The 26,279-nt window shown below is 40.5% G+C and overlaps 1 protein-coding gene across 1 annotated transcript in view; it reads right to left on the bottom strand.

The window, feature by feature from the left end:
* The window catches only part of LOC126452593 (GATOR complex protein Iml1), a 572,541-nt gene extending 546,603 nt beyond the window's left edge, over positions 1 to 25,938 (bottom strand). The window contains exons 1-2 of the mRNA XM_050091115.1: positions 25,881 to 25,938; positions 7,746 to 7,883 (exon numbers count right to left, since the gene is read on the bottom strand). Of these exons, the coding sequence (XP_049947072.1) occupies positions 7,746 to 7,883; positions 25,881 to 25,923 (181 nt within the window). The 5' untranslated portion in view covers positions 25,924 to 25,938. The remainder of the gene's footprint in view (positions 1 to 7,745; positions 7,884 to 25,880) is intronic.
* Between the last annotated feature and the right edge of the window lie 341 nt (positions 25,939 to 26,279).

The raw sequence follows: 26,279 nt of genomic DNA, 5'->3' as shown, positions 1-26,279 counted from the left end.
AATTTGTCATTAAGGACAGCAACTCTTGTAAAATTAATCAGATGCAAAGGGCAAAATATTACACTGAGAATCTTAGAAAGAACATTTTCAACTGGATCGCTATTACATATTACATGCATTTATTCACAGCTGCATCAGTGCACAGTGTTTCGTTTAAGAGGACACTGTCCTACTGCCAACCATGTACACATATTCCATGTACATAATAATGCTGAACTATCTGCCATGTATTTTTTTTAAAAAATCAAATTCATCTGAGCTGTTCACATAATTTACACTATAGGCGCATCAAATTTCCAAAGTTTCTGTTCTCTTCTAGTCTGTATTGCTTATCATCCACATTTCAGTTCCATATCAGGACTAAAATCCAGAAAAATAGTTTGAGGAAAAGAGTGCCTGACACACAAATTTATATTTGATGGTAACACATCTAGCTTCTTCAAGCAACCTTTTCTCAATATTCCCAGTCTGCATTTTATATCCTCTTCTCCTTTACCACCATCATTTACGTATTTTGTTACCCAAATAGTAAAACTTGTCTAAACCTTTAGTATATCTTTCCTAATCTAATTCCCTCAGGATTGCCAGATGTAATTAGAGAGCATGTGTTTGCCCTTGTTATACTTTTATTCATGTTCCACTTAGTATCCCTTTTCAACATACTACCCACCCAGTCCACTTACCTTCCTGTTGAACTGGTCGTCCACGTTCTTTGCCCTCTCGCGACAAAATTACAATGTCATCAGTATATCAATTTTTTCAATTTCTTCTAACCAAATGTTAATTATGCTAAATGTACAGATTTAATAACACTGAGCATAGGCTAAAACCTGCCTCACTGCCCTGTACACTACTGCCTCCCTTCCACATGCTTCAAGTCTTAGAACTGCAGTTTTGTTTTTGTATAATTTGTAGATAACTTTTCACTCCCTGTATTTTAACCCTGCTACATTCACAATTTTCAAGAGTGTAGTTCAGTCAACACCGTCAAAAAGAGAGAGAGAGAGAGAGAGAGAGAGAGAGAGAGAGAGAGAGAGAAGAAGAAGAAGAAGAAAGAAAGAAAGAAAGAAAGAAAGAAAGAAAAAGAAATGGAAAAGCTGGGATGAGATAACAACAGTAAAACTGGAAAGATTGCTATTCAACACAGAAAAGCCACTTAGTGGCAGACAGTCGCATTTAACATACATTTAAAAGTAGATTGTGTGTGTGTGTGGGGGGGGGGGGGGGGGGGCTAGTGTTTTTCTATATCTGAGGAAAGAATTTTTCTGATAGCTTCATAGCTTGGTCTACTTTTAAACATACTTAAAATGTGCCTGTCAGCAGCTCAACAGCTCCACTATGTGGTAAGTAGCAAGCCATCCCATTTCATTGGTAAAAACTTTTCCTAAATCTACAAATGCTATCCTACTGATCTTACCACAGGTCATCTTCAATAAGCCATTCATTCCTTCTGTAGATTATATTGTGTTAGTATTTTACAGCATTATTTACTAACCTGTAGGTTTGATAATACTCAGAACAATCAGTACCTGCTCTACTTGGCACTGGGATTATTAAATTCTTCTTAAAGTCTGATGGCAGGTCATCTGCCTAACATATCCTGCACACCAGGTGGAACAACTTTGCCATGATTGATTCTCTTTATGGACAGAGCGGGCCAGTGTCAGCATTAAATTCTATTGGACTCAAATCTGCTACAGCCAATGCCAGATTGTAATGCCACAAAAGCACAGTGTGGTCAGAAAGCATTCTGTTTAGATTTGCATAATTCATAACGACTTTTTTTCTCTTCTCTGTTGACATATTAGTAACCACATCACACTGTTCTCATTCTACATCTACATCTACATTGATACTCCGCAAGCCACCCAACGGTGTGTGGCGGAGGGCACTTTACGTGCCACTGTCATTACCTCCCTTTCCTGTTCCAGTCGCGTATGGTTTGCGGGAAGAACGACTGTCTGAAAGCCTCCGTGCGCGCTCTAATCTCTCTAATTTTACATTCGTGATCTCCTCGGGAGGTATAAGTAGGGGGAAGCAATATATTCGATACCTCATCCAGAAACGCACCCTCTCGAAACCTGGCGAGCAAGCTACACCGCGATGCAGAGCGCCTCTCTTGCAGAGTCTGCCACTTGAGTTTATTAAACATCTCCGTAACGCTATCACGGTTACCAAATAACCCGGTGACAAAACGCGCCGCTCTTCTTTGGATCTTCTCTATCTCCTCCGTCAACCCGACCTGGTACGGATCCCACACTGATGAGCAATACTCAAGTATAGGTCGAACGAGTGTTTTGTAAGCCACCTCCTTTGTTGATGGACTACATTTTCTAAGCACTCTCCCAATGAATCTCAACCTGGTACCCGCCTTACCAACAATTAATTTTATATGATCATTCCACTTCAAATCGTTCTGTACGCACACTCCCAGATATTTTACAGAAGTAACTGCTACCAGTGTTTGTCCCGCTATCATATAATCATACAATAAAGGATCCTTCTTTCTATGTATTCGCAATACATTACATTTGCCTATGTTAAGGGTCAGTTGCCACTCCCTGCACCAAGTGCCTATCCGCTGCAGATCTTCCTGCATTTCGCTACAATTTTCTAATGCAGCAACTTCTCTGTATACTACAGCATCATCCGCGAAAAGCCGCATGGAACTTCCGACACTATCTACTAGGTCATTTATATATATTGTGAAAAGCAATGGTCCCATAACACTCCCCTGTGGCACGCCAGAGGTTACTTTAACGCCTGTAGACGTCTCTCCATTGATAACAACATGCTGTGTTCTGTTTGCTAAAAACTCTTCAATCCAGCCACACAGCTGGTCTGATATTCCGTAGGCTCTTACTTTGTTTATCAGGCGACAGTGCGGAACTGTATCGAACGCCTTCCGGAAGTCAAGAAAAATAGCATCTACTTGGGAGCCTGTATCTAATATTTTCTGGCTCTCATGAACAAATAAGGCCAGTTGGGTCTCAGACGATCGCTGTTTCCGGAATCCATGTTGATTCCTACATAGTAGATTCTGGGTTTCCAGAAATGACATGATACGCGAGCAAAAAACATGTTCTAAAATTCTACAAGAGATCGACGTAAGAGATATAGGTCTATAGTTTTGCGCATCTGCTCGACGACCCTTCTTGAAGACTGGGACTATCTGTGCTCTTTTCCAATCATTTGGAACCCTCCGTTCCTCTAGAGACTTGCGGTACACGGCTGTTAGAAGGGGGGCAAGTTCTTTCGCGTACTCTGTGTAGAATCGAATTGGTATCCCGTCAGGTCCAGTGGACTTTCCTCTATTGAGTGATTCCAGTTGCTTTTCTATTCCTTGGACACTTATTTCGATGTCAGCCATTTTTTCGTTTCTGCGAGGATTTAGAGAAGGAACTGCAGTGCGGTCTTCCTCTGTGAAACAGCTTTGGAAAAAGGTGTTTAGTATTTCAGCTTTACGCGTGTCATCCTCTGTTTCAATGCCATAATCATCCCGTAGTGTCTGGATATGCTGTTTCGAGCCACTTACTGATTTAACGTAAGACCAGAACTTCCTAGGATTTTCTGTCAAGTCGGTACATAGAATTTTACTTTCGAATTCAATGAACGCTTCACGCATAGCCCTCCTTACGCTAACTTTGACATAGTTTAGCTTCTGTTTGTCTGAGAGGCTTTGGCTACGTTTAAACTTGGAGTGGAGCTCTCTTTGCTTTCGCAGTAGTTTCCTAACTTTGTTGTTGTACCACGGTGGATTTTTCCCGTCCCTCACAGTTTTACTCGGCACGTACCTGTCTAAAACGCATTTTACGATTGCCTTGAACTTTTTCCATAAACACTCAACATTGTCAGTTTCGGAACAGAAATTTTCGTTTTGATCTGTTAGGTAGTCTGAAATCTGCCTTCTATTACTTCTTGCTAAACAGATAAACCTTCCTCCCTTTTTTTATATTCCTATTAACTTCCATATTCAGGGATGCTGCAACGGCCTTATGATCACTGATTCCCTGTTCTGTACATACAGAGTCGAAAAGTTCGGGTCTGTTTGTTATCAGTAGGTCCAAGATGTTATCTCCACGAGTCGGTTCTCTGTTTAATTGCTCGAGGTAATTTTCGGATAGTGCACTCAGTATAATGTCACTCGATGCTCTGTCCCTACCACCCGTCCTAAACATCTGAGTGTCCCAGTCTATATCTGGTAAATTGAAATCTCCACCTAAGACTATAACATGCTGAGAAAATTTATGTGAAATGTATTCCAAATTTTCTCTCAGTTGTTCTGCCACTAATGCTGCTGAGTCGGGAGGTCGGTAAAAGGAGCCAATTATTAACCTAGTTCGGTTGTTTAGTGTAACCTCCACCCATAATAATTCACTAATTCAACTAATACCTATGCCTACAGTGATGTACTCAGTTTTTGCATAAATAGAAAGAGTGCTTCAGTAAGCTCTTTCTTGTTCACTGAAAGAAATGGGTGCATTTGTTTGATATTGCATCTTTTCACTGAAGCCATCATCTGGTGCTACAGATTAAATACAGTTAAATGTGAAAGTTAATGTGTCAAATAGAAGAGTAGAGCAATAACAGACCATGCTTCATGTAAGTTAATAGCTTTTGTTTACTGACAAATTAGTTTGAAGCAAGGATTCCTCTAAGAGTCTACTCAAATTCCACATTTATTACAGGTACTGAGTGGTACTTTATTCACTTCAGAAGGCTATAAGTGTCCAAAACTGTGTGCAACAGATGATGTGCACCAACAAAGTAATACGATTTACAGTTTTGGTTCATCATCTCAAGATATAACTTTTTCTGGCACTTCTCCCAACCTGCACATGTAAATGACCCAGGTTAATTAATATAGTGCTCTCTCTCTCTCTCTCTCTCTCTCTCTCTCTCTCTCTCTCTTTCTTTGATCTCTGATAGGGCAACAGACTGTTTTCAACGACCAACTGATCAGTCATTTATTTTTCTCAGTTAGTTTTTTCAGTTAAATGAAACAACCAAATGAAACTAGTCTCTGTGGCCATGTCAGCTATATGCATGTTTTCACTCACTCACTGAGTTTATGTGGTTTCACTCAATACGAGACAACTGATTGAATCAAGTCTCCACTGGCTGTGGCCGTTACGTGAATGTTTTCACTCACTGACCAAGTTTGAGTGGTTTCATTCAATGTGAGACAATTGACTGGCATAAGGCTCTATCAACTGCAGCTGCTATATGAATGCTTTCACTCAGTCTCTGGGTTTGGTGATTTTGGTGATTTCGCTTTCCCCCACACCCTTTTCTGTGTGTGTGTGTGTGGGGGGGGGGGGGGGGGGGGGGGTGACAATTGGGGCACGCGTATGGACCCACCACCACTACAGCCTCCTCCTGCTGTTGCCACAGCAAGCATTGTAGCCAGTGCAAAGAGGTGGAATGGTGGTCGGCACAAGTGGAGGATACTGCTGGGACCGGCACTAGTAGCTACCGGCCACCACGCCACTTTCTCACACCAGCTGGCCCTGGCAACAGCACGAACCTGACATGAAGTGAGCAGGACACTCAGAGGCTAGCTACATAGATAGATTTCTTTATATAATTAATTAATGGACATCATCACATCTTTTCAGTAAAATGGAATGGAAACAGTCACAGAAATCTGCCATGTACCCTTTCTTCTTCACATACCCTTAACAGAACTTTCATGCCTGCAACTTTGCACTACCAATGAAGATTTATTAGTTACATGATGTTAATTGCACCTGGAACAATATAATGCACAGCAGTTTACATATCAGTTTTAAATGATGAAAATAAGAATTAGTCCTCCAGTACATAATTAAATGAGTATTTATACTACATATTTTAACTTTAGCATAACCACTGAGATGTCTTCATGTATACCTGGGATTGCAGCTACCTTCTAGGACTATATGTAGCCCTAATTTGTATTGTATACCACTGTTTTACTTCACCTAGTGAAAACATTACAGACTGGTTTCGCTCAAGAGGATAACTGGATAATTCAATCAACTAAACAGTGGTTTCAGCTGAATGAACGAATGAATACATATTTCAACCAACAGAAGAACTAAAGACTGGTTTCACTTGAAAAGAAAGAATGAATAACTTAGTCAGTACTCAAAACACTGCCAGATTGTGTCAGCTGTTTCCATTCAGTTGCTCCCAAAGACTGGTTTCACTCTAAAGAATGAATGAATAATTCAACAGATACATAAAACTACAACTGAATGAGTCGATTGTTTTCCAACAACTGACTGAATCAACTGTTTTCATCTGACTGTTTCCAACCCTATTCTCTCTCTCTCTCTCTCTCTCTCTCTCTCTCTCTCTCTCTCTCTCTCTCTCTCTCTTTCTGCTCCTTTCTGAAATATACACACTGAATAGAGCCCATAAATCAAGAAATGAGCATCTACACTTCAACAAATATCACTGAAGAAGGAATATTAAAAAATTTCAACTGACTTACACAACTAATAATGTTATTTTATTTTGTTTAAGTACGGGTTTAAATGTAAATTTGTACACTAATGTCAAGACATATGGCAAGCCAATATCCACATATCCCTTCTCAGTCGCAAATTCTTGGAACCTTCGTAAGATCATCCTTATACATCAATGTATTACAACCTGGAAAAATTGTAAATGGCTTATCAGCTTTAATGGTTAGAAAATTTTTCTGGACAGCATGTGCTATTGTGAAGACTATATCAAGGTCTGCCCCAGCAATGTTTACACAGAGAAATAAACAGTGTCAATATAAGTCTGTCAAATCTATTGGAACAATATGAGGAATACTCTTAGAATTTTTAACACCAATATCTCCTCAAATTAAACACTGCATTATAAACATCAACCAGAATCTAAATGATAACCAATGAAGTGCTAACAGTGCAACTCCCCAAGAATGTACAAAATGCTGTTCACTGCATGTGAAGTGACAGGCACTCTAAGGATGTAGCCGTTTTGGATTCCAGAATTGGATTCTTTTGAGGGTTTTGAATCTCACCTAAACTATCAACGTTGAATGTTAACAGAAGATACACGGAAAGTGAAGACCAGAATGGACTGAGAAAAGATGACAGCTCTATAAAACAACATGATTTGTGGCAAACTTAATACACTGAGTTCACAATCTCTTCAAATCCGTCAGACAGAGACTTCATGTGTACTGTTTTCCACTGCTGTTTTAGAGTTTTAAGCAATGGTGCACTGCCATGAGTGTGTAACAAATTATTCTCATCTTTTACTACAATAATAAAGTTACCTAGCTGAAATATTTTGTGCATGTTTATTAGTGTGCTCCTCTTTACTGTTGCATTTTCCACAAAAGTAAATACATGCCTTTACCTAAATATTAACACTTGCTCTTTATTTCTGCTGTTATATGTTTCAATCTAGGGTGAATGAATCAATCAACAGATGGGAAAACCAAAAAAAGTGATAATACAAAAACGATGTATGCATTACGCGCATAGGCTGTAGGTATTACTGATAATCTCAATATCCGAACAGTGTGTGAACAGCATGAGGCTAAACTGGGATCATAAAAACATATTAATAATACTATCTTGGGATCCATAAATTTTCAGAACAAGAGAATTAATCATACCAAAAAGTACAACTAGAACATCTTTATTTTTGGTCATTTTATACAAACAGTTTATACCCAAGGTAACTGCATAAACAATGTCAGAAAAACCACATTTGCATTTTTTTATTTTTTTTTTACTTACCTTTGCTTTGCATGTCTTCCTTGAATGAAGTAACCTGCAACAACAGGCGGCTGAACTCATCTTCAGGAAGATATATTTCAACTACACTTCCTTGTTTAATGCCTGGAAAATCTTTAGGATTGATAATAAGATCCTCACCTGTCACAAAAATAACAATAATGTACAAATCAAAGTGCAATTTTCCAAAGAATGTAAAAAGGAATGAAGAGTAGAAATTAGTGTCACATCAATAACAAGGTCATCAGATATGGAATACAAGTTAAGGCCAGGGAAGGACATCAGCTGTGCCCTTTGAAAAACACCATCCCAGCCTTTGCCTTGAGCAGTTTAAGAAAACCACAGAAAATATAACTACAGATGGCAAAAAAGGGATCTGAATCATCATCCTCACAAATATGAGTCAAATGTGGTACCACTGCACCACTTCATTTCGGGCAAAGTGTGTAGTTTAGTATAATCATGTTGGATGTGTCTGAGTCAGGAAACATACAGACAAAAATATAATAATGAAAAGTCCCTGGTGGAACAGAAGTAAGGCAGGAGTGAAGGTAACAGCTCACTTTTGTGTCTCACTAAATCATCAATAGATTCATAAATAAGCCTAAGAACACTACTGAGCATTTGGAGAAATCATTCTTCACAGTTAACACAGTACACACACACACACACACACACACACACACACACACACACACACACACACACACACACACACACACGTCTGCTGAGCTACAGTGTCCTGGCTGACAACATTTTATCAATAGCCAGCTTGACTTGAGTGAAAGATTGTATTAGCAGGTATGGGAAGAGGAAGAAAGCAGACAGGGAGCAGAAAGAAGAATTGGAAGTAGAGCTAAGATAGATGGACAGCAAATGCACAGGGTAGGAAAGTGCCATTGCTGAGCTCACTGTGGTGTATGAAGTAGGAGTCATGGACATTACACGAAGACATAGAGTAGTGGACTGGAATTTGATATAGAATGGGGAAAGAGGGCAACTGCATAGAGAAGGATGAGAATGTACAATGAATGAACTGAGGAGTGGGGTGCAGAGGTGGAGGTGGATGTGGGAAAGGTGCTACCAGACACTTAGGCCAGGAGGATCATGGAATCAAATGATGTGTTGCAAGGAAAATTTCTATATAGGTAATTTGGAGAAGTTGACATTGGCTGGAAAGGAGGAAGGATTTGGGGGGGGGGGGGGGGGGGGAATCCAAATCCAAATGGTAGGATCATGAAGCAGCCACTGAAATCAACAACAACAATATGCTCAGAAGTATGTTAAGTCACGGGCCATAGTTTGGCAGTGGCCACTCACTCAGGTGGACAGAAGGTTGGCGGCCATACTCACATAAATAGTATGCTGCAATTACAAGTGGCCACACCTCTTCTAGGATAGGATAGGATATGCTTGCCATGGAAAGTGCAGGATGGCTACATTGGACAGGTCTTGCACCCGGGTGTCCATCATGGGTATTACTCAGGCAGCAAGAGGTTGAGAGTAGGTGTGTCCTTAGAATACACTAAGATATTTTAGGGATTGGGTGGGATCTGGAATACCACTTTGGAAGGTGCAGGAAGGATTGTTCTCTATCTCCAGTTATGATGATAACTAGGTGAAGGTCTTTCAAAGAATATGGGCAAGTGGTTAATAGGGTGTTGTTGGGTGATGAGAGGGATGCTCCTTTGCAACTGGTTCGCTGAGATGACAAAAGATATGGAATACCTCCAAATATCATGTCAGACCTCCTTTTGCCTGGTGTTGTGCTGAGACTCGATTAGGACGGACTCAACAAGCCATTGTAAGTCCCCTACAGAACAGTGAGCCCTCTGTCTCTACAGTTATCCATTATTACAAAAGTGTTGCCAGTGCAAGATTTTGTGCATGAACTGAGCCCTTGATTATGTCCCATAAATGTCTGATGGGATTCATGTCAGGCGAACTGGGTGGCCAAATCATTCGCGAACAACTGTCGATCCGTAATGTGGCACGTAGTTATTTGGGAACATGCAGTCCATGAATGGTTACAAGTTGCCTCCAGGTAGATGACAATACACATTTCCAGTCAATATTGGTTCAGTTGAATCAGAGGACCCAGTCCATTCCATGTAATCATCACAGCCCACACCTTTGAAGAGCCACCACCAATTTGCACAGTGCCTTGTTGACAACTTAGGTCCATGGCTTCATGTGGTCTGCTCCACACTCAAAACCTACCATCAGCTCTTACCAACTGAAACTGGGACATCTGACCAGGCCATAGCTTTCCAGTCATCTAGGGTCTAACCAATATGGTTCCTAGCCCAGGAGAGGCATCGCAGCACCTGCACATTGTTCAAAAGGATATGTTCATCATAAATCCCACATTGACTTCTACCATTATTCCATGCAGAACTGCTTGTCTGTTAGCCCTAACAACTCTACACAAACAGCACTGATCTCGACCATGTAAGTGAAGGCCGTTGGCCACTGCTTTGTCCATGGTGAGATGTAATGCTTGAAATTTCTCAGCACACACTTTACACTGGGGCCCTCAGAATATCAAATTCCTTAACGATTTCCAAAATGGAATGGCCCATGCATTTCGCTCAAACCACCATTCTGCATTCCAAGTCTGTTAATTCCTGTCATGCAGCCATACTCATGTCAGAAATCTTTTCCCATGAACCATCTGAGTACAAATGATAGCTCCACCAATTCACTTCCCTTTTATACCTTGAGTATACAATACTACCGTCATCTGTTTATATGCATATCACTATCTCACGACTTTTGTCACCTCAGTGTAAATCTGCTTGTGAACTATTTTAGGAGAGGGGATGGGCGATAATACTTGTCTGTGAAAGCTTTAGTATGCCCTTCGGCATACTGTGCAAAGAGTTGTTTATTGCTGCAAATGCACTATACAATTGAGGCCAGATTGTGTAGGAGAGACTTTTTATTGTGGAATTGGGGGCAGCTATCAAGGTGCAAGTATAACTGATAATTAATGGGCTTGATGTGGGAAGAGATTCTTATAGAATAATCGGACATGTCTGCTTAAGGTAAACTCCAAACGGCCACAATGCTTGCAACTGATACATTAACATTCACTTGACTGTATGACGAGCAATGGTATAGAAAGTCAGTCACTATGATGTTGATAGCAGGCCATACAAGATGTGCTCCATGAGAAGAGGCAATAATGAAAATTGAAAAGAAGACTGGAAGGATTAAAATTAACACACACACAATTTTCTCACAACAATTTAAACCATGTGCTATTCTATTGATTCCTAACATAATCTAATCATCAGTTAAATTATCCAATGACAATGAGCTCCCTTGTAGTGTCTTTGGCATTTTCAAGATGAAACAAAATATCTCTGAAATGTCCACACAGGAAAGATTTTCCTGTTAATGCCTCCAGAGAAGAGACAAAAACAGGAGTCTTTTCCTTGCTAACAGTTTCAATTCCTTAATATGTTTTCTGAACCCATTTGTATACTGCTCTAATATGGCATTCATCAGTAGTGATATCACCACAGTGAAAGAATTAAAATAGTACATCATACAGTTGGATGATCACTGGACTACAAAGAGCTCAGCCACATACACACCAACAACTCCAGCCTAAAAGCTTAGACTAGAGTTCAGATGTTACACACAATTTTAAAAGATTTACCACATTTCTCTAAACGTCAGCTAAAATAGAGGAGAGGACTCCACTTAACACCCCACTGGAATGACTGGTATGAAGTAGACCACTGCTTTTCACCAGCCACAGCTTACTGCACCTTACTGCCAGTCACTCCTACTCACACAGCTGTATGGCTCTCCAACTCACGGTGGGACTCCTTGGTCTCATGCTCATTTCACCAGATTCCCACATCCCATGGTACTCAGCAGAATGGCACATGCCTCCCTTGCTGCTGAACAAGGAGAGGGCCATTCTGTCTGTAATTTTCTCTATTGGAAACATTTGCTGCAATATCTACAGGGTACTATGGGAATTGAAGCAGATGTGACTTTTTTGCTTTGGAGACATTTCATCTGCACTAAATATAATGTATTCAATGGGAAGGAAAATCCTGAGGCCATGACCGGGAAACACAACAGCAACGGGAGCCCCCTTGCTTATAACTATCAGTGTACACTACATTAAAACCACGATGTCTACCTAAAAGGTTAGCAAACAATGATGTAAGTTATATCTGGAGCGTGTTCCTTCTTATTGTTTATCAAATTTAAAGGTACTTCTGCATCTCTGTAGCAGCCAGGATGGAGATCTGCCAAATCTCAGTGTAGAATTTTAAAATCAACCTCGACATTTTTAAATGCAGTTCCTTCTGGATGGATTCCATTGAGCCTCATTGCTCGCTTACTATTACTGAAAAATTATTAGCTCCTACATGTTTGGTTAGTGCTGATTCCACAACTATTGTTGATTTAATGAAAAGCCACTTCAGCTGCTTAATTAGAACTTTATTAATTCCACATGAAGTGTTTCAGCCTTTATACTAGTCCATTATCAAGCACACCTGAATCTGCCATTGTTAATGCATAATATGGATGTATATATACTTTATGTAGTAGCAAATGGGACACAAAGCTTATATATGTATAGTACAAGTGCTGAAAGATTAAATAACTTATGTTATGCTGTAGAGAAGCAATGTTAATGACAAAAACAGTAAAAGTCAAGTAGATTTAAATGGCTTGCACCCAGTGAGGTCATAATGATAAAACTATACAACCTGAAACATCAAAACTATTACAATGCTTTAGCTTCAGAACAATTATTCTCTCGTGTTTCAAAATTTCAAATTGCATGTTTTCCAAACAAAATACCAAAAGTAATTATTTCAATTTAATATAAGTGTAAAATAAGTACAGTGGATGGATGTTCAAGTTGAGCCCGAGATTAAGTCCTCTAATGAGCAAAATTTAAAACACTGAGAACTGCTGAAGGGTATAATGGAGCTTGGACACATTGTCAACTGCTAATATATATACACAAACGTCTAGGCATAGCTTTGAAATTGTGGAATGGCTTTAAAGGAAGTTGTCAAAAACGGGGCAGCAGTTACCTAAGAAACTGTTGTTTCTTAATGTGCATTGCTCTTTGGGTGTCTTTTCTTTGGACCTTTTTTCGGTAGGTGTACATTTCTCAGTCTTCATAAATATCCAAAAAGTATCCCTTTTTCACTGTATGGAGGACTGAGAGATTGTTTTCCATACTATGTACTGTGTGACAATCTTGCATGAGGTGATATATATACAGGGTGTTACAAAAAGGTACGGCCAAACTTTCAGGAAACATTCCTCACACACAAAGAAAGAAAATATGTTATGTGGACATGTGTCTGGAAACGCTTACTTTCCATGTTAGTGCTCATTTTATTACTTCTCTTCAAATCACATTAATCATGGAATGGAAACACACAGCAACAGAACATACCAGCGTGACTTCAAACACTTTGTTACAGGAAATGTTCAAAATGTCCTCCGTTAGCGAGGATACATGAATCCACCCTCCGTCACATGGAATCCCTGATGCGCTGATGCAGCCCTGGAGAATGGTGTATTGTATCACAGCCGTCCACAATACGAGCACGAACAGTATCTACATTTGGTACAGGGGTTGCGTAGACAAGAGCTTTCAAATGCCCCCATAAATGAAAGTGAAGAGGGTTGAGGTCAGGAGAGCGTGGAGGCCATGGAATTGGCCCGCCTCTACCAATCCATCGGTCACCAAATCTGTTGTTGAGAAGCGTACGAACACTTCGACTGAAATGTGCAGGAGCTCCATCGTGCATGAACCACATGTTGTGTCGTACTTGTAAAGGCACATGTTCTGGCAGCACAGGTAGAGTATCCCATATGAAATCATGATAATGTGCTCCATTGAGCGTACGTGGAAGATTTTGGGCCCAATCAAGACATCACCAACAATGCCTGCCCAAACATTCACAGAAAATCTGTGTTGATGACGTGATTGCACAATTGCATGCGGATTCTCGTCAGCCCGCACATGTTGATTGTGAAAATTTATAATTTGATCACATTGGAATGAAGCCTCATCCGTAAAGAGAACATTTGCACTGAAATGAGGATTGACACACTGTTGGATGAACCATTTGCAGAAGTGTACCCGTGGAGGCCAATCAGCTGCTGATAGTGCCTGCACACGCTGTACATGGTACGGAAACAACTGGTTCTCCCATAGCACTCTCCATACAGTGACGTGGTCAACGTTACCTTGTACAGCAGCAACTTCTCTGATGCTGACATTAGGGTTATCGTCAACTGCACGAAGAATTGCCTCATCCATTGCAGGTGTCCTCATCGTTCTAGGTCTTCCTCAGTCACGAGTCATGGGCTGGAATGTTCCATGCTCCCTAAGACACCGATCAATTGCTTCAAACGTCTTCCTGTCGGGACACCTTCGTTCTGGAAATCTGTCTCGATACAAACGTACCGCACCACGGCTATTGGCCCGTGCTAATCCATACATCAAATGGGCATCTGCAAAATCCGCATTAGTAAACATTGCACTGACTGCAAAACCACGTTCGTGATGAACACTAACCTGTTGATGCTACGTACTGATGCGCTTGATGCTAGTACTGTAGAGCAATGAGTCGCATGTCAACACAAGCACCGAAGTCATCATTACCTTCCTTCAATTGGGCCAACTGGCGGTGAATCGAGGAAGTACAGTACATACTGACGAAACTAAAATGAGCTCTAACATGGAAATTAAGCGTTTCCGGACACATGTCCACATAACATCTTTTCTTTATTTGTGTATGAGGAATGTTTCCTGAAAGTTTGGCCGTATATAAAAATTCAAGCTTTCTCAACAAACGGTTGCTTCATTGGGAAAGAGGGAAGGAGATGGAAAGACGAAAGGATGTGGGTTTTAAGGGAGAGGGTAAGGAGTCATTCCAATCCCGGGAGCGGAAAGACTTACCTTAGGGGGAAAAAAGGACAGGTATACACTCGTGCGCACACACGCACACATATCCATCCGCACATACACAGACACAAGCAGACATTTTTGGCCTTTACAAATGTCTATGTATTTTTTTTTTCTTTCTAATTCTGAAAATAGATGGGTGTGCAAGCAATGGTATGGTGGTCAGGTGTCTGTAGTACGGCTATTTTTTTATAGGCTCTTCAAAGCGACAGTTCACCCCAATTTCAGGGGCTTGAAAGAGTGTTGTCTGCTCCCCATGAACTGGTGCTAAAATATTTCAAAGTATGCTGAGGGAATTAAATTAGGAAATGAGATACTTAAAGTAGTAAAGGAGTTTTGCTATATGGGGAGCAAAATAACTGATGATGGTCGAAGTAGAAAGGATATAAAATGTAGACTGGCAATGGCAAGGAAAGCGTTTCTGAAGAAGAGAAATTTGTTAACATCAAGTATAGATTTAAGTGTCAGGAAGTCATTTCTGAAGGTATTTGTAAGGAGTGTAGCCATGTATGGAAGTGAAACATGGACGATAAATAGTTAGACAAGAAGAGAATAGAAGCTTTCGAAATGTGGTGCTACAGAAGAATGCTGAAGATTAGGTGGGTGGATCACATAACTAATGAGGAGGTATTGAATAGAAATGGGGAGAAGAGGAGTTTGTGGCACAACATGAACAGAAGAAGGGATCGGTTGGGAGGACATGTTCTGAGGCATCAAGGGATTACCAATTTAGTACTGGAGGGCAGAGTGGAGGGTAAAAATTGTAGAGGGAGACCAAGAGATGAATACACTAAGCAGATTCAGAAGGATGTAGGTTGCAGTAAGTACTGGGAGATGAAGGAGCTTGCACAGGATAGGGTAGCATGGAGAGCTGCATCAAACCAGTCTCAGGACTGAAGATCACAACAACAACAACATCATAGTACTTTTAGGGACCTTGCTTCTAGGTCTCATGCTGTGATGAACAGATAAGCTTTAAATGAAATGTGAAGCCCAGGAAGCTCATTGTTCCTTTAAAATTAAGAATGTTGTCCATATAGAAATGGCAGTCACACTTGCAACACAATCTTGGGGTCTCTCTCTCTCTCTCTCTCTCTCTCTCTCTCTCTCTCTCTCTCTCTCCCCTTTTGTACAAGTTTTTAATAACAATTTCATCAATGGAACAGAAGAAGTTGTCCAGGAAAAATGATTTTAAATTAGATTTAAAACTTGCTTTCCAATCTGTCAGACATTTTATGTTACTGAGCCAGTGACTTCTAAATAAAGGTCATTTTTCCCTCTAGAGTTGTAGGTATGGACATAATTGCTTTCCTCAAATTGTGATGGATTATTTAAGACTAATTTCACTAGCAAATATATGGATTGTGACAGTGCAGTTAAAATACCTGGCTCCTTTAAGAGATACCTAAATGATAATCAGCTGCGTGTAAAGCCATCAGTTCCATAAAACTTGAGTTTTTCTATGAGAGTACCATGACCTACACAAATCCAACACCTTGGAAAGGTCACAAAAATTCCAAACTGGCAATATAATATTATTTTAGGCTTTTACTATTTGATGAGTGAATGTATAAATACCACTCTCAGTTGAGTAACCCTCCTGGAATTGAAACTGTGATATGCTAAGTACGTTGTTTCCATTTGTGTGCAGATATTCTTGAGTACATTACTTTTTCAGATGTTTTGGAGAAAGATGTCGGTAAGGAAACTGTGTGATAACTATTTAAGCCTGTCTTGTCACCTTTCTTATGAAATGGTTTAACTGCATACTTTAAGCAGTCTGGAAAAATTCCCTGTGGCAGCAACGCATTGCATATATCACTAAGGACATTACGTATTGGACTGGAACAACTTTTCACAATTCTGTCTGAAATTCCATCAACCCACATGATCTTTTGATATCCTTTAAAAAAACCTTATAAATGTTCAGCATGTAACCATATTTACAAATTAATATGTGATGTACTTGTAAAAGAGTCATTCCACATCAATAAGATTTACCATGCAAAACGATCCATGGAACATGAAATTAACTCAATTATTTACGCTTGTATTTTTTGTTTAATACATATTTATCACTTTTAGAAAACGGCATATGTTAGGCTTTTATTATAAATAAATAAACAGACTTAACTGGCAACAATTTAAAAACTTCACTACACACTTGTGCAGCTGCTAAGCAAGTCTGTCATTTGTTCTGTTCTGACAAATCAAACAATAAATGCTTATCATCATTTTTTTAATTAGTGAGAAAAAAAGTTCTTATCTTTGACATAAAAAAGACAGTCAGCAATACATTCTAGAAGAACTTAACTGCCATGAACAAGAAGAAGACATTCTAGAAAGGACGAGTGTCGACGATACTGATCCAGGGCACCAAATCATCCTGTCTAGTGTTAGCTCCCATGTCGATGAAATGTTCTGCCATCACCTGGGCTAAGCCTGTTGAGGTGGTCAGGAGATTATCGTTGCACATCATGTAAGTTATTGAGTATCTCACACCTACCCCAGAACTCAGAAGGCTTCATGCAACAATTTATATACTGTCCAGGAATTCACAACATGATCTCTTTTTCACTTCTTAATAATTCAGTGATATATCACCTTTGCTACCCAAAAGGCTACAAGGTTGCAAGTGGGTGGAATTTGAATAATTTCAGATACACTTTCCTGTCTCTTGTAGAATGGTGCTCCTCATTTCACCCAACTACTGGTCTAGAAGCAAAAACCATTTTATGCTTGCTTGACCACAACTTAACACTCAAAACAAACTGCTTAAACCTCACAACCCAATAGGCTTTGCTACAAAATTATCAGTGGATATCTAATTCTACCTCCAAGTGTGAGTGGTGTGTATTTCTCCACTGAACAGAACTGCTTTATAGCTTTAGATACCAAACGTATACTTTATTGTATCAGAACTACAGGATTTGCTCTATACTAGTTTCTTCGTAGTTTTCTTCTTTCACCAATTCCTAACACACATTTCCTACCACTGAACATGAGAACTGAATTTAAATGAGGGCAGTAGCCCGCCAAGCTGCATTTAATTGAGTAGTCAATGTTCAATCTGCATGGTTTTGGTTATACCCATGGACACAATTTACTCCAATTTCTTCCCCACCTGCTTCCCCAGATTCTTTGCACAGTAGACATTAGATTTCTCCTTACATTTGAATTCTCTCAAACTTCTCTGTCATGTATACCATTACTTATGTTTCATTTTTATTATTTTTCTTTTTGTTCATATCATAAATTCATTTCATTGGCCTTTTTCCCTATGGTCTTGGGCTTTAATCTTTATTTGTATCACATAATTTCTTTTCAGTTTAGTTGTTATCCATGCTCTCTCTCTCTCTCTCTCTCTCTCTCTCTCTCTCTGTCTCACACACACACACACACACACACACACACACACACACACACACACACACAGAGAGAGAGAGAGAACACATTTAAAATCAACCCATTTCTTTATGTTCGAGAGCAAAGTGAGTGTGTGTGGGAGAGAGTGTGTGAGTGTGTGTGGGAGAGAGTGTGTGAGTGTGTGTGTGTGTGTGTAAAAGGCTGGAGAACAGCCATTCTGTTGAGAACGTCAGATGCTGAAAGGAAGCTGATGTAAGGATGGGCATTTGCGCAAAATGTAATTCTTGTTAGACAGGCAGAAAGAGAGAGACACGTTTGAAACATAAAAAGATCAAACAATGGAAAATCCAGGATGGAATGTAACAATACCAGAGAAGGAAAGTTGCTTCTCACCATATAGCGAAGATGCTAAGTCGTGATAGGCACAACAAAAAGATTCGCACAATTATAAATTTCGGCCATTAAGGCCTTTGTCAGCAGAAGACACACATACACACACGTGCACACACATATACTCGTACAAACATAACTTGCACACATGTCTACAGTCTCAGAGATCCGAAACCACACTGCGAGCAGCAGCATCAGTGCAACCATTTCCTCAACTGACTCTCCACAGTTCCTGTCCCTTTACCACACGATGCCCTTCTTGTCACTGTTGATGCCACCTCCCTGTACACTAACATCCCTAACGCCCATGGCCTTACTGCTATCGAACACTACCTTTCTAGATGCCCTACGGATTCCAAACCAACAACCTCCTTCCTAGTCTCCAGGACCAACTATACCCTCACCCACAATTACTTCTCCTTTGAAGTAATTACCTACAAACAAATCCGTGATACGGCTACAGTGTGCTAACCTATTCATGGGCCATCTAGAGCAATCCTTTCTAAAAACACAGAATCCTAAACCCCTCACCTGGTTCAGATTCATTGACGACATCTTTGCTATCTGGAGTGAAGGTGAGGTCACCTTATGCATATTCCTCCAGAACCTCAACTTCTCCCCCATTTGCTTCACCTGGGCCTACTCAACCCAACAAGCCACCTTCCTAGATGTTGACCTCCACCTCCGTCCATATCAAATCTACTAACCACCAGCAATACCTCCACTTCGACAGATGCCACCCATTCCATATCGAGAAGTCCCTTCCGTACAGTTTAGCCACCCGTTGTCGTCGCACCTGCAGTGACGAGTAGTCCCTCTCAAAATATATCAAGGGTCTCACTGAAGCCTTCACTGACCGTAATTATCCTCCCATCCTCGTACAAAAACAAATCTCTCATGCCCTATCATTTCAGTCTCCCACCACCTCCCAGAGTCCCACAGTCCAGCCACAGAGAAGCATTCCCCTTGTAACACAGTACCATCTGGGACTGGAGCAACTGAATTACATTATCTGCCAGGGTTTCGATTACCTCTCATCGTGCCCTGAAATGAGAAATGTTCTGCCCACTATCCTTGCCACCCCTCCTACCATGGTATTCCGCCGTCCACCGAACCTACACAATATACTCGTCCATCCTTACACAACCCCTGCTCCCAATCCCTTACCTCATGGCTCATACCCCTGTAATAGACCTGGATGCAGGACCTGTCCCATACATCCTCCTACCACCACCTACTCCAGTCCAGTCACCAACATCACCTATCCCACCAAAGGTAGGGCTACATGTGAAACCTGTCATGTGATTTACAAGCTAAGCTGCAACCACTGTGCTGCATTCCATGTAGGCATGACAACCAACAAGCTGTCTGTCCACATGAAAGGCCACCAACAAACTGTGGCCAAAAAACAAGTGGACCACCCTGCTGCTGAACACGCTGCCAAACACGATATGACTCAAATGACTGCTTCACAGCCTGTGCCATATGGATCGTTCCCACCAAAACCAGCTTTTCTGAATTGCGCAGGTGGGAACTTTCCCTGTAATACATCCTATGTTCCCATAACCCTCCTGGCCTCAAACTTCATTAGTTGCTGTCCTCACCCATCCAGCCCCCACCCTGTTCAAATTCCAGCACTAAACAGCTGTCATTTCACCGCCACACCCAGTCTTTTAATTTCTTTTTATTTCTCTCCTTTCCGCTACTTACCCCCTCCCCCCTCTGCACCTTCTCTCCTGCCCTCCATCTAAACTGCAACACTTCAGTGTCCGCCACTCCCTTGTGTGTGTACTGCTGACAAAGGCCTTAATGGCTGAAAGCTATAATTATGTGAATCTTTTTGTTGTGCCTATCGCGACTCAGCAGCTCCACTATATGGTGAGTAGCAAACATAAAAAGAGGCATACAGTTTGGAACAGAACAATGTACTTGAAGTGCCAGTAATGTTTAGGATCAAGTGTTACGACTATCACATCTACTGGCAGCATCAACACTTATTTTAGCCTATTTCAAAGAGTAATCAACATGCACTGTACAGTATGGCACATCCAGCAGTCCATTAATAGATGGCAGGTATAATTTTTCTGGGTTTCCTGGTACATCTGTTTGAAATAAACGTCTTAGGTTTGCCGCCAGTTAACACTGTGCCACAACATTTCATTGAAACAACTGTCTGACATTTTCAGATGCACAGTTTTAACTGGCAGAAACCCAAGAATAGTATTTGAGATGCAAGGTACTCCTAAATAATTACTATCTTGTCATTCAAACAGATAGTTTTTTTCCGCATACACATTAATGACAGTAAACACACTTGTGCTGAGAGACCAGGAAGGTGACTTGCCTTCTTTTGCCGAAGAAAAAGGAAAAATTACTAAGACGTTGGAAGCTCTATGGGATGCATTACTTTCACTACACTGGTGGCAGTGGTGGGCATTTGAATTCATTTCTGTATATTTTCAGAGAAATTGCACAAGAATCAAGCTTCAGTAAAATATGTGCTCAAATATATAGTTGAAAAAGCACTGGAGTAATATGCAACATTGGTAGTTTTTGAGTAAGTACACCAAACTGAGCTGAAGTGAATTGCTTGCATTGCCTACTAGAATGTTACTAGTACAAGGGTATTATAAAATGTAGTGACCAATAAGGATATGGTTAGATCAAGATGTCAAGATGAATGCAATACAAGAGGAAGACAAAGTGCTTGGACATTTTCCTAATTTACTACAACAGCATAAAATTTAAATCATTATTCAACATAGTTGTCACACCACCATGACATCACACAGCAGTTACATCACAGGTCAAATCAGACAGGTGGTATCACAAATTTCAGTTAACCTACAGGCAAGCCATGGATGCACCGCTTTAATCAGAATTAATGGAAGTCCAATTTGTGGAGGGGGAGGGGGGGGGGGGGGGAATCATGACTCTGTGCACATTGCTCCAACACTTCCAAATACACCATCTGATGGGTTAGAACAATATGAGCAGCAATGTGTGGACACACTTTGTCGTGGGTGGGTACAATGGTTGCAAGGGACAACAGGCCTTAGTGTTTGTTTGAAATTGTATGCTTTGACTCATTGCAAAGCACATCACTGGAATGTTGACTGTTTCCTCTTAACCCTTTCCAGATGATGTTCCAGAATTTGTCCTTGTAAGTACTAAAAAACTGGGAACATCACATTTCCTGCAACATGCTCACTCTTTTAATTTCTTTCTCTCTGGGGATCAAAAATGTTTCCACTTCATGCCCCGGCATTTTCTCTCTGGTCCAAAGTCATGAATGCATGTTACATCTCCAATGATGTTTTGCTTCAAAAACATTTCTTCCTCATTACCGTGATGATCAGGCAGCAGCATACAAATTCTCACACAATGGTGCTTGTGCTCTTCGCTGAGTTGTTTTGGGACTTTTATTTCAGAGACTGTACAAAGTCTGAAACTGTTACAGATGACATCATAAGCAGAACTACAACTAATATGCAATATAGTCTGCATCTTCATCAGCGGTCGCTCAATGGTTACTCAAAAACAGCCCATGAATTTACTTAATGTTGACATTAGCTGTGGATAAGACTGGATATCCTGCCGTTTTCTCATCTTTCACTTGTGTTTACACACTTCTGAATTGTTCAATCCACTAGAAAAACCTACACCACAGTAAGATCTATTCCCCATATTGTGTTTAAAATCTTCCATAAAATTCAGCTCCTGATACAGGTTACAGAACACTTATCTTCATTGTGAAAAGCAGAGTGGCACCACCATGTTTACTTCACACAAGAGCAAATCATACTGATATGGCAACGCTGCAACCTTTCACAAGTCAAGAGAACAGCACAATCTAGCAGTTGGTGAACGGACAAAGCCATAATAAATGTCGGGTAGATCATTCACCGGGTGCAAGTCTGCCGATTTGATGCCACTTCAACGACTTGCACGTCAATGGGGATGAAATGATGATGATGATTAGGACTACATAACACCCAGTCCCTGAGCGGAGAAAATCTCCAACCACACCGGGAATTGAACCTGGTCCCTAAGGATTGACATTCTGTCTACAAATGATTAGAATGAAAATGCAGATACTTATTGGCCTACTCTGGTATATAATGACTACAGATACCAGAGCAAATGTACAAAGAGAGTTAGATATAGTTTAGTTTAATGCCTCAATATAAAGATCATTAATACAGGTGGAGTGTAGACAACGTGCTTGACTGACTTTCTTTGAGCAGCCATTCCAATTAATGAATGAAGTACTTCTGATAAAAGAAGGAAAGGTGCTTCCACTCCATGATTTATTTATTTATTTTCCAACTATCTATCATAATACCCAGGCAGTGCTTCTCAATAACAGTGCAGTGTCTTAATCACTGCTCCACCTCACTTGATTTGAGGAGAGGTAAACTGGTAACAATGAAAGATGACTGATAATATATCAACAGTTGATGCACTACAAAGAGCAGATTAAAATGTATTCATCCATTTTTAGCACCTTTTATTTGTATCTATAACTTTATCTGGCCTTCCCCAACAACTCTGAACATAAAATTAGGGAAATACGGAAACGTCCGATCCCACCCATCTGCTTTGACCCATGACGTCACAAATATGGCGGAAACAAAAACACACACACACACACACACACACACACACACACACACACACACACACACACACTCTCTCTTTCCACAAGAAGCCTAATGACACTAACGGGACAAGCACGGGAAATGGGATGTTTTGGGTGGGGGGCAAACTAAATATAAACAAATTTAGATGCCTTGCATAGCTACAACGTGTAAGTGAAGACAGCCATGCATGAATACCCACCCACCTCCCCAGGGGTCGTAACCCCTGCAACCCATAGAATATAAAGATGCTTCAGTAGCTGATTAAGGGTTTTTTTTCTTTTAAAAAAAAAATCTCACGAGATAGAACGAACAGATCAGAAAAGTAAATAAAATAAGATAAAACAGAACTGGAGACAGCCACACTCAAACTAAACTCCACACCGTCATGACGTCACACACGACAACACCCTTACGTCATGGGTCAAAGCCGACGCTTGGGATCGGATGCTTCTGTCGACTCAAAATTAGGAAGAGGGGGGGGGGGGGGGGGGGGGGGGAACACTAGTTGCAATGGTGAAGAAACAGTTCTTACATTTGAGCTCGCGCAGACATTAACAACAAAATAAGCCACTGACAGAGAGTAAGCAAAGACAAGCAAGGTACTGAAAAACAGGCAGCTGTCAGGTTCATTAAGCACACAAGTTATGCACCACTGAATGTACCTTATGAATTTGAGGGATAAAAGCAAGCTACTTAGAGCAACTTGCAAGTCTCAAAGAGTTACAAAATAGAAGTTTATAAAGACAGCATGAAGAAGTAATTAGAAATTAAAATAAAGGTGAAGCAATTGTGAACATATGTAACTGGCAATATAATGTAAGTGTACCCTCTTGGCAAATGATGGAATTTACAGTATCATTCTCATAGTCATCCCTAAACACTTCTTCCATCATATAAGTTTATATCTCCTGACTACATTCCTTCATCTTTAATTTTATTTCTTACACTTATTCCCTGACCTCTGACCATAACTACTAATATCTTGTATCCTCTTCTTTCCCTTCTAGTTTGTTGATGAATTTTGAATTTTTTTCTGGCACTTTTCACTTCTAGCATTGTTTGCAAAGGTGAAAAAAGCCAAGTTCCACTGTGTTCAGAATCCACATTAACCTGTAGCTCCCCCAATGCTTGGTTGGGTGTCAGTTCAAAGGTCAGAGGAAGGCAATGGCATACCACTTGTTAATAGGGCCAAGCATAGTAAAGCACTGTGGAGCCAAGAGCTTTGGGTAGATGGAAAGCTTCACCTTCATCTTACTTGTATCTATATGCATCCTGCTTTTGCTACTCCATGCACATCTTATTGTACATGACAGTGTGCTGCTTGGTAACCAATATGACAAAAATTGCAGTACTAGGAGAGAGAAAAACAACTTTATTGTTCATAACTGAAGGAAATGAGATGGCACAACAATACAATGATGTGAAACATCTTTTTTTGGTAAAGTAACCAGTCAGAGTTTAATAAAGCTGCTTGCTGACAACCTTACCAAGTAATATTTTCCCAGCATTTTTTACCTGCTGTGTATAGTGGCAGCTCAATAATTTGCATATGATCAGGCAACAGGGCACTTGTTAGGGAATACATGAGTGTCCTTTACTACTCTTTAATCACCATTTTGAACCACACTGAACTAGGTAAGTTATGCACTGGGCGGGTCTAGTGTAGCAGGGGATACAACCCGTCGGCTTTGGACAATGACGTCACAAGTCGCCAGAGAGCAGTTTACCATTTTCGCTTTTGCTGTTATGTTTCAGTTTCGTTTTTTTACTGATTGCTTAATAAAGTGGATCTGTTTATTCTATCTCGTGAGATTTTTTTTTAAAAAAAAAAGCCAAAAAACACTTATCAGCCACTGAAGGGAGCTACAACACTAAGAAGAATCGCTTCTCATTTGGCCACTTGTGATGCCATTGTCCAAAGCCGACGGGTTGTATCCCCTGCTACACTAGTCCCCACTGGGCTACCCTTGGACTTTTCAACACATCGTGGACATAAACATCAGGCTGCACTACCAGTTAGTTTTTTACCACAACCTTTACTTGGCTTTCACATTCACTGGTACGTCAACTCACAACCAAACTGTAACCTTTAAACATAACCTAGGTTGTGCTACCCATCAGCCTGTCACCTCGACCAAGATTTTGGGGCAGGGCAGGGGATTCCAATACCACACTTGAACACATCAGGTTTAAATACATACAATTCAATATTTTCTTTTCACAGTGTCACACCCGTAAATAGATGTGATGTACAGACAACAGACAGTGTTTAAAATACAATCAGGGGGCTTGGTTTAAGCTCTCTGTACACAGGTAGTATTAAAAATATCGTAGTTGGATCTGGTGAGGTTGTATGAAGAGCAAGCTGATTGTCCTCTTATACAGCTATAGCACATCTGCAACAGCGATGGGGCTCGCATTATTTGATGTGTGTAGACACTACGAGACGCTACAAAGTTGTACATTCTATGGTTACGTACTCAAGTCGCAGTGAAGACTTGTGGTGCACTATATTTCATTACCGTACAGCTAAAGGAGATACAACGCCAATTGGGCCAACAAAAATTACACTAGTTGTTGTGAAGTGTAATATACCACGACTGCTGATAAAGGTCACTCTTTAAAAGCCATTGCCCTCAAAACTAGTATCCTGACACGTCCCGATCTTTACAATTTGTTGGGGCTATGGTAAGACCGATGGCAATCGCAACTTCTCATTGCTGTTGATAAATGGCAAGCACCACGTTAAATAAGTATCACAAAATTACGACATACCACTAAACGATTTGTGATGTACTATTAATTTGAAAAGTTTCATGGTCTATCTTTCTGAATGCGGCACAAACCACTTTCACCGCCCACTTCACCGCATCATAACATCACAACCGGTTGTCACAAGTCTTCCAAAGTATACAAATGTAATAAGGGTAGCAGAAAACAAAGATATCTGAGCCGACATATACGCAACAAGTTGTCTGCACAAAGGACTGCGCCAGGTTCTGCGCACAACTAATCTGCAAGAACTCAATACAGCGTGAGGACAGGAGATCGCAGCAAAATTGGCATGCGAAACATATTTGACACAACTGTTTCTTCAGCCCAGTGTTTCTCGTCCTTCCATCTGCAGTGAAACGTAAATTGGTTGATCATAAATTTAGAGAGATGTGAGCATTC

Source organism: Schistocerca serialis, chromosome 1 (genome assembly GCF_023864345.2).
Source record: "Schistocerca serialis cubense isolate TAMUIC-IGC-003099 chromosome 1, iqSchSeri2.2, whole genome shotgun sequence".
NCBI classification, from domain to species: Eukaryota; Metazoa; Arthropoda; class Insecta; order Orthoptera; family Acrididae; genus Schistocerca; species Schistocerca serialis.
Note: the sequence above shows the minus strand (reverse complement) of the source record. Positions and strands in the feature narration are given on the sequence as shown.